The 10,218-nt window shown below is 42.4% G+C and overlaps 1 protein-coding gene across 1 annotated transcript; it reads left to right on the forward strand.

Moving 5' to 3' along the window:
- Nucleotides 1–7,259: 7,259 nt before the first annotated feature.
- Nucleotides 7,260–9,077, forward strand: LOC122024620. The gene is made up of 2 exons (XM_042583277.1): nt 7,260–8,066; nt 8,182–9,077. Exons 1-2 carry the CDS (start codon nt 7,710–7,712, stop codon nt 8,248–8,250), a joined length of 426 nt encoding a protein of 141 aa, XP_042439211.1. The 5' UTR covers nt 7,260–7,709; the 3' UTR covers nt 8,251–9,077.
- Nucleotides 9,078–10,218: the final 1,141 nt, after the last annotated feature.

Raw genomic sequence — 10,218 nt, forward strand, 5'->3', positions numbered from 1 at the left:
CCGACGCCATCGTTCTCTACGGGAACGCTCACCTACTCCACTCAGAGATTTACCTGTTGCCAGTACAATTTTCCAGATCGATTGGACTTTTGCTTTCGATGCTTCCGAACTTTCTGCTGAACATCCTCTTCACCGGCCAGTTCAGACTTTCACCTGGTTCGCGACACTAGGACTTTCCACCTAGGGTTACCACCCCCTAGGACTTTTGCCTGAAGCCATCGACCTGCCAAGGCTTTCCGCATAGGGTTACCACCCCCTATGACCTAGGGTTACCACCCCCTTGGGTTTTACCTTGCCTAACCGCAGTTAGGACTTTCCTGAAACACTCAGCAAAAGCTGTCAGATAACAAAGCACCTTAACTTTGAATCCTTTGCCATTATCAAAACTTAGGTTCGATCGTCGGATGCTTCCCGCACCAACAAGCTCTTCTCTTAATCTTTTGTAGAATCTTATAAAAGGAAAGATTTAAATTTTTAAACTCTCTTTTAAATCATGTTATCCACATAAGAAAATTTTTAAAATTAAAATTATTTTTATTTTAATAGGGCCGGCCACCTAAGCTTGAGGTCAAGCTAGGGCCGGCCACATGAATTCACCCATGAACCTAGCCATGGCCGGCCCTAGCTTGGTCTCCAAGCTAGCTTGGCCGGCCCCTATAGGATGGGTAAGAAGGTGGGTATGTGGTGGGTATAAATCTCTATATACAAGAGGCTACGATAGGGACCGAGAGGAGGAATTGGTTTTGGTCTCCCGATGAAATTAAGCATCCCGTGTTCGCCCCGAACACACAACTTAACTTCATCAATAATAATTCATTCCACTAAAGAATTATTATTGAACTACCGCACCAATCCCAAATTACATTTTTGGGCTCCTTCTTATCATGAGTGTGTTAGTCTCCCTGTGTTTAAGATGTCGAATGTCCACTAATTAAGTGAGTTACTGACAACTCATTTAATTAATATCTTAGTCCAAGAGTAGTACCACTCAACCTCATCGTCATGTCGGACTAAGTCCACCTGCAGGGTTTAACATGACAATCCTTATGAGCTCCTCTTGGGGACATTCTCAACCTAGATCACTAGGACACAGTTTCCTTCTATAATCAACAACACACACTATAAGTGATATCATTTCCCAACTTATCGGGCTTATTGATTTATCGAACTAAATATCACCCATTGATAAATTAAAGAAATAAATATCAAATATATGTGCTTGTTATTATATTAGGATTAAGAGCACACACTTCCATAATAACTGAGGTCTTTGTTCCTTCATAAAGTCAGTATAAAAGGAACGACCTCAAATGGTCCTACTCAATACACTCTAAGTGTACTAGTGTAATTATATAGTTAAGATAAACTAGCACTTAATTACACTACGACCTTCCAATGGTTTGTTCCTTTCCATCTTAGTCGTGAGCTACTGTTTATAATTTATAAGGAACTGATAACATGATCTTCTGTGTGTGACACCACACACCATGTTATCTACAATATAAATTAATTGAGCAACTACATTTATCGTAAATGTAGACATTTGACCAATGTGATTCTTATTTCTAGATAAATGTTTATACCAAAAGGTAGGCTTTTAGTATACATCCTAACAACAGCTAGTTGAGAGCTTATCACAGTTTGCTCAAATGGTCTGTCTCACTGCCAACTTAGCTAAGTCCAATATTTACATGGCAGAGGTAGACCCCCCACCCCCACACGGGATCAGTTGCTCACCATTACAGGCTTTCAGATAGGGGAGATGCCCTTCAGATACTTGGGAATTCCTATAGTCTCCCAGAAATTGAAGATTTCAAATTATAGTATACTCCTGGACTCACTCACCTGTAGGATCGACTCATGGCCGAAAGCCACATTATTCTATGCAGGGACAGCACAACTTATATCATCAGTCCTACAGGGGGTGGAGTGCTACTGGATGTCAGTCTTACCACTACCCCAGGGGGTTATTGACTGTTGGTTAGTCCTAGGAAAACGTACCGGTTCCACTGTACAAAAAATTTTTGTACAAGTGTCGAACCTTTCCTTAAATAACCTATTGTGTTCTTTAGAAGTTAAATTAGGAATCGCAGATGGAACTTAACATCATTGATTCCAAATTTAACTTATCTGTTCTTAATGGTTTAGATTTGAATCGCAAGCGGAACTTAACACTATTGATTCAAATCCACCTATGTTATTAATTCCATTAAATATTAATTTCAAAAATTAGCTTCCAGGACTGCATGGCGAGGCACATGGCTTTCTTGGATATGGGAGCAACCACCACCGCCTAGACAAAGCCTTTTAAGAAAAGCTAATATTTAATTTCCTTAAATAACTCTAGGTTTAACCAAAAAGAACAATCGAATCACAAATTCAAAAAAAAACAAAAGAAACACAAATTCGAAACAAATCCGAAAACTCTAGAATCATATGCCTCTTGTGTTTGGTATTTCCAAAAATAACTATACAAAAAAAACTAGTATGATGTGGAAAACAAATACTAGTTATACCTTTCTTTGTAATCAAATAACCTCTTGATCTTCTACCGTATTCCTCTTCTAACCTCGGACGTTGTGTGGGCAACGATCTTCCGAGATGAGAACGACCAAGCACCTTCTTCTTCCTTCTAGGGTTCAACCACCACAATTCTCCAAGAGAAGTAGAGGTCCGGCCACCACCACCAAGTTCCAAGAGATGCATGAAATAAAACCTCCTTTCTCTCCTTCTTCTCCTAGCTAGAACCAGCCACCATCAAGAGCTCCAAGAGGGGTTGCCACTGTCCACAAGAAGAAGAGAAGAGGGAGAAGCTAGGGCCGACCACCAAGGAGGAAAAGAGAGGAAGAATAGAATAGAGTTGTTCACAATTAAGGCACCTCTACCCTCTCTTTTATAATCCTTGGTCTTGGTAAATAAGGAAATTTTAAATAAAAACTTCCTTAATTTCTTTGTCATGAAAAAGAAAAATTATTTTAAAAACAATTTTCTTCTCTTAATAATAATGGTCGGCCACCACAAGCTATAAACAAGGAGAGTTTTAATTAATTAAAACTTCCTAATTTGTCTCCAGAAATTTATAAAAATTTCTCCAATAATTTTAATTCCTTCATGGTTAGTAAAAAGGAAATTTTATAAATTAAAATCTTTCTTTTAAACATGTGGATAATTTCCAAAAAGGAAAGTTATCTCTAAAAATTAAAATCTCTTTTCAATCTACAAATAAGGAAAGATATCAAATCTTTTCTTAATCTTTTGTAGAAACTAATAAAAGAGAATATTTAATTTTTAAACTCTCTTTTAAAACATGAACATGGTTAAAAAAGGAAAGTTTTCTCAAAATTAAAATCTCCTTTCAATCTACAAATAAGGAAAGATTTCAAATCTTTTCTTAATCTTTTGTAGAAAGTTATAAAAGGAAAGATTTAAATTTTAAACTCTCTTTTAAAACCATGATATCCACATAAGAAATAATTTTAATAAAAATTCCTTTTAATTTTCTAGTGGCCGGCCACCTAAGCTTGGGACCCAAGCTTTGGCCGGCCACCAACTTGGCTCAACCTTTGGGTCTTGGCCGGCCCTAGCTTAGGTTCCAAGCTAGTTTGGCCGGCCACCAAAAGTGGATAAGAAGGTGGGTATATGGTGGGTATAAATCTCTATATACAAGAGGCTACGATAGGGACCGAAAGGAGGAATTGGTTTTGGTCTCCCGATGAAATTAAGCTTCCCGTGTTCGCCCCGAACACACAACTTAACTTCATCAATAATAATTCATACCACTAAAGAATTATTATTGAACTACCACACAAATCTCAAATTACATTTTTGGGCTCCTTCTTATTATGAGTGTGTTAGTCTCCCTGTGTTTAAGATGTCGAATGTCCACTAATTAAGTGAGTTACTGACAACTCATTTAATTAATATCTTAGTCCAAGAGTAGTACCACTCAACCTTATCGTCATGTCGGACTAAGTCCACCTGCAGGGTTTAACATGACAATCTTTATGAGCTCCTCTTGGGGACATTATCAACCTAGATTACTAGGACACAGTTTCCTTTTATAATCAACAAGTCACACTATAAGTAACATCATTTCCCAACTTATCGGGCTTATTGACTTATCGAACTAAATCTCACCCATTGATAAATTAAAGAAATGAATATCAAATATATGTGCTCGTTATTATATTAGGATTAAGAGCACACACTTCCATAATAACTGAGGTCTTTGTTCCTTTATAAAATCAGTATAAAAGGAAACGACCTCTAATGGTCCTACTCAATACACTCTAAGTGTACTAGTGTAATTATATAGTTAAGATAAACTAATACCTAATTACACTACGACCTTCCAATGGTTTGTTCCTTTCCATCTTGGTCGTGAGCTACTGTTTATAATTTATAAGGTACTGATAACATGATCCTCTGTGTGTGACTCCACACACCATGTTATCTACAATATAAATTAATTGAACAACTACATTTATCATAAATGTAGACATTTGACCAATGTGATTCTTATTTCTAGATAAATGTTTATACCAAAAGCTAGGCTTTTAGTATACATCCTAACAATTGACCACATCTACAACATTTGCAGATCCTTCATGTGGACCTCCAAGAGGCCCCCCATTGCATGGTCAGAGCTAGTGAGGCCTAAGCGAGAAGGTGGTCTTGGCTTGAGGGACTTACGGGCATGGAACCAGGCACTTCTCACAAAGGTTCTATGGTGCGTACAGGACAAGCAAGACACACTATGGATACGCTGGGTACATCACACATACTTACAACAAGTGGGGGTATGGGAGTGGCAGAGTAGACACACAGACTCCCCTCTGATCAAGCAGCTGGTATAGATCCGAGACAACATCCTCAGCACAGCAGGCAGCTCAGAGGTAGCGGGGCAGATTCTCTCTTCCTGGTTTAGGCATAGGAGGGGGGGGGGGCAGTGTCATGCTAGCATATGACCATTTCAGAGACGCCAGAGCTAGAAAACCCTAGGCGGCTACAATATGGCAGAGAGACCTCCAGCCAACCCACGCCTTCACGGTGTGGCTCCTAGCACATGGGAGACTACTAGTGCGAGCTGGATAGAAGTACTTGGAGGATAAACTTTGCACCTTCTACAGACATGATGAGGAGACGATAGATCACATTTTCTTCAGATGCCAGCCAGTTCAACAGCTATGGGGATGAGTCTGAGGTTGGTTATAAATGCGCCCTCAGATGGCCACCTACATGTGCATGCTGAGGACATTCAGACGATAGTACCAGGGGACCTCCACCTTGGCCAGGGCTCGCCACCTTGCCATGTCAGTGATGGTGCACCACATATGGATGACAAGGAACTACAACATGTTTGAGGGGAAGAAATTTGATGGTGAGCTTGTCTTCAAGAAGATACAGATACATGTCTTCGAGAGGCTTGGGGTACTAACGGAACAGGCACTTGGACATCATTGATCATACATACATGCATAGATTGCCCCCAATTGGGGGCATAAATTATAGCATTCATGTAGATTAGCATAGAGAGAGCATGCATTTTGATACCATATGAGTGTAGCTCCTTAGAGCACTTGGCGAGGGCATGCATTTTGAGACCATAGTCACTACACATATAGATAGGATACTGACAAACCCATTATGGAGTAGTCAGTCTCATGTTGCATCTGCATCAGACTTGAGGAGTGGTCTCCACCCCCCAAGCCACCTTGGCCGATTTTGCCATTTCATTAAGGTCTGTCGACCACACATATACCTCTATATCCTATATAGAACTGGGGTGCTACGGTAGCTGACATCCTGTCAAGCCAAAGTATCGCCTCGGTCAAAAAAAAATATTAAGTACCTGATCAAGAGTTAGTAGCGGTTGAGACTATACATGGAGGACCACGGGTATCGACACTTCATGACACCTCCATGGCGATGGATACCTCCTTTCAGATACACCCACCGGTAGATAGCCTGGATATAGAGATGCCCTCTAGCAGCTAGTTGGAGGGATACACTGACGGCGACTGGAGAAGGACGCCGAGGGGATGCTGGACACTTGCAGGAGTACACGGATGCCATGGATGGAGATTACAGATGGTGCCACAGTCTGTGTGTGAGATGAGGAGAGCATCATGGTGACACCACAACGGATGGAGTCAGGCAGTAGAGCGTGAGGATTGCATGTGGGTTACCTTATGGGATGAGGATGATCTATGTGAGGAGAGACCACAACGGATGGAGTCGTGTAGTAGAGCATGAGGATTGTATGTGGGAGAGTATGTACTGGGTGAGAGTGATGTACAGGTGCATAGACCCACCTTAGAAAGGTCTATCTAGTCCGCAGCAAACGACTAGCGGTAAAGACATATCAAATCCGTTTATGGCTGAGACTTTGCCAAAAAGCCCAAGAGAGTGAATATGTCCATCATAAAGGTCTATCTAATCCGCAGCAAACGGCTCGCGGTAAGGACAACATCAAATCCGTTTATAATTGGGACTTTTCCAAAAAGCATATAAGGGTACGTAAGTCCACCACAAATGCCTATCTAGCCCGCAACAAATGACTCGTCGTAAAGGCACATCAAATTTATTGATAGCTGGTCACTTGATCAAAGTGACTTCTTGTGGCTTGGAGGTGGCAGTGGCGACCCGAGGCTCATGGGCTGGGAGAGATTGATAGAGATCATTTAGAGCTACTGATGGCTCCTAAACACAGGATAGTGACACATGCGGAGGAGGGTGTGGGGCACCCACTGACAGAGGACACATGGTAGAGTATGGAGAGTGAGAATAAGACACAATGAGTATGGACACAAATCAGGAGGACGAGACATGAACAGCATAGACATAGATGATGGGCGATGCTAGTTGATGTCTCAGCTCAATAGGCAGTACCGAGGATGAGCAAGCAGCCAGCTTGCGCAGCAAATTATGAGAGAGTTAGTACACAAGTGAACACATGTACACGATCACAGTTCCCTTTCCAGATCTGACAATTCGTCAAACATGACATAAAGGACTTTAGGATCATTTTGTTTGATTGTGCATTTTGATGATATATATTTATCTTTTCATCAAAAAAATTGTAAGTCATCTACTAAGGTAAGGTAAACTTTTTATAGTGACTAGCCCCACCGCTGAACGACTCTATATCCCAAAAACCCCCGAATAAATTTTTTGTGGAGACACAATTCCACTTTGCTACTAAAAGGGCTCGAACACAGTATCTCAAGCAACATTATGCAAATATTGCATTTTTATTTGTTGTTAAGAGGACTCAAACCCGGTACCTCAAGCAACATGATAGCACCTTAGTCTAATCATGAAAGAGCTCTCAATTATTCTTTCCCTTCCTCCCTTTCTAGAGAGAGAAGCTCTCCCTTTTCTCTAGGAAAAGGAGTTGCTGCTTTGTGGCCAGCGGGAGTAGCACAGTAGGTCCACAGCCCACTGGCGCCGATGAATGGCTAGAAAGTGACCTCCGGTGACGCAAGATGGAGAGTATGGGGAGCTTGACGACACTAACACTGCTCTTCACCGATGCTAAAGAGAGGAGGAGCTTCTGATGGTTGGGTTTCTCCGGTCGTGCAAGGCCACTGCCGCCCTACCCCACCATCAACTTATTCAACTAGGAACTTGCTGTCAACCAAAATCAGTGGCTATCGGAGAAGGATTTTGCAGGAGTTCAACTCTAGCAGCTCAGAAGTAGACCAGCAATGGCAGCCAAGTCCAAGTGGTACACAAGTGGGTTTCCATTCAACTTGTCTTCACCGGAAGCCGCCAGTTATTGTGCCGACGATCAACAATGCAAGGGCTCCGACCATAGATCATATGCTGCAGCTTTCCGATCATCACTGGCTGCCCTATTGGCTGAAGGGAGAAATAGGAGGGAGAAGGCCAGAGTGCCACAATGGCCAGCAGGCTTGGAGAGTGCAGGGGATTTCAACAGATTGGAGAAGTTGAGTATTGTTTCCGGTGACCAGCAAATTTCCAGCCATTGGCGATCTTGGGGAGCAGGAGACCATGATGTCATCTTGGGGAAAGTGGTCAGCTGGTACAAGGAGGAGGGAAAGGTTAAAATTTTTTCCATGCTTGAGGCAAAAAGAGAGGGAATTGGTGGCAGGTTTGAATTTCAAATTCAAGTTTTGCAAACTCAAATTTCCTCTTCCCTCCAAATCTTGGTGGCAGGTTTATCATACACATCAGGTGGACTTGTGGGCTAAGGAAATCAGACTCAAGCCCAACCACAGCCCATGAGCCCAAGCCCAAACCACTGGAACAGAGCTTTCTTCTCCAGTGATTGCTGCTGCTGGATTCCAGCCTCCTTGGAGCTACTCCCCCAATGAAGAAGCTGTCCTGCTCAACTTTCCAAGCCATAAGCTCCCTTGGCCATGGGAGCACATATGGAGAGGGATAGCGGATGCAATTGGACATAGTAGACGGTCCGAGGAGGCGAAAGAGATGGTGGAAGAGGGGATGTCTTCCTCACTGGAAGAGAAGCTTGCAAGGGGCTGCTCAAGTGTGGACTCACGGATGAAGGATGCAACAAAGTACTTGGGCTTTACCTCTGCTATGATCTGATTTGGACCGTCCCCTTCATCGGATTGTGTCCTGTGTCCGAATGGCGATGATCGGAGGATGGTCGGACCTCGGAACACATGCTTTGGAGCTTCGCTCGGTAGTTTGGTTGCTGGATTGTGGAGAGGTCTGGTTTCTGAGTATGGGAGTGCAACCCTCTCTCGTGATCGGCAGGCCACTGATGCGGTTGCCGGTGATGGTTTCCGGGGTAAGGAGGAGGACAGGGACAGCGGTTTGTGTTTGGAGGACCAGCCATGGATGGACTAGCATGCGACGATGTTGCCGGCATTGCCTCAGTGACAGTGGTGTGATGTACATTAGTGTTGTACGCATGATTGTTTGTTGTATGATTCTGGTTAACCGTGAGGTAGGTTAGTGTATCTATGTATACACTAGCCTTTGTGGTACGACAAAACTCAGCAGGCACTTATTCAGCATTCGCTGGACATGAGGTGTTTGAGACTGATTGTGCCTCTGGGTTTATATATATATTTACCTTCATTAAAAAAAAAAAATTATAGAACATCTAACTATTAGGACCCTTGACGGTCGGCTAAAAATGATATATAGTCCTTACACAAATCAAAATAAAAATACATTCCTGAAATTTATAATTTAATATAATACTTGTATAAGAATAAATAAAATATTAAAAAAATGAGACTTAGCAGATTTATTTGATTACAACCGGAGAGGTTGTTAATTCAAGAAAGTTGAAGCGCACTAAGAATCTCCTTTAGGCGGAGAAGTCTCTTGCAGCAATGAACGTATAGAAAAGAATCTAAACAAAAATTAAAGTGCACAAGTGTTGTTTCTCTGTATTTCACGTTGTTGTAAAGTTTTTGGAAGCAAGACTGCTTATATAGCCTTCCTCGGGGTGCCTGAAAGGGTTTCAGGCGCCTGGAGGGGGATAAAATTTTATCTCATTCGCAACGGATAGCGGTCAAACGCGATACAGATAAACTTCGAATCCGGGCGCCCGGACTATGAAAGTCAACCAAGTTGATTTTTTCAGTCCGGACCTTCCGCTTCGGTTTTGCTTGTCTCAGTCCGAGTCTTCCGCTCCGGTTTCTCTTACTTGGGTGATCTCGGCCATCCGGAATAAGACTCAACCGAACCCAACTTCTGGCTTTCTCAAGCAAGCTTCCGCTCCTGGCTTCTTGTCCCTTGGAAATGCCGCGCGCCTCCTTCTCGTTCGCCTACATACTTTTTCACAGCACCTCATCCCTCAGACGCACCGAGGCTGTCGGCTCTCTCCTGTGCCATCCTTCTCGCTAGCTGTGTCTTTTGCTCGATATTCTGTGCTCCTAAGTTCCTGCACACTTAGACACAGGATTAAACACAACATGACATAACCTAACTTGTTTGATCACATCACAACTACATTGGGGTACCAACTGTAACGCCCCAAAATTCTCAAAACTATTTTAGAAATATTCTATGATTTTTCTAGAATTTTAGGATATTTTTACAGAATTTTTAGAGTAGCGGAAGTAGCAAAAACAAATAGAAAACGAAAACGGCCTAAGCGGGAATTGAACCCGAGACCTATGGTTTACGGATAATTCTAGTAACCAGTTGAACCCAGCAGGGCCGTGCTGAAAGGAAAGGGAGGCAATTAAATTTATATTAGAGTTGGGCCGAATT

Source organism: Zingiber officinale, chromosome 9B, assembly GCF_018446385.1.
Source record: "Zingiber officinale cultivar Zhangliang chromosome 9B, Zo_v1.1, whole genome shotgun sequence".
Lineage (NCBI taxonomy): Eukaryota > Viridiplantae > Streptophyta > Magnoliopsida > Zingiberales > Zingiberaceae > Zingiber > Zingiber officinale.

Bases quoted from the DNA above. Each gene is read 5' to 3' on its own strand.
- LOC122024620 (XM_042583277.1), top strand. From the start codon at position 7,710: ATGGCAGCCAAGTCCAAGTGGTACACAAGTGGGTTTCCATTCAACTTG. The intron at 8,067-8,181 runs GTTAAAATTTTT...TCTTGGTGGCAG, and splicing joins GGTACAAGGAGGAGGGAAAG to GTTTATCATACACATCAGGT.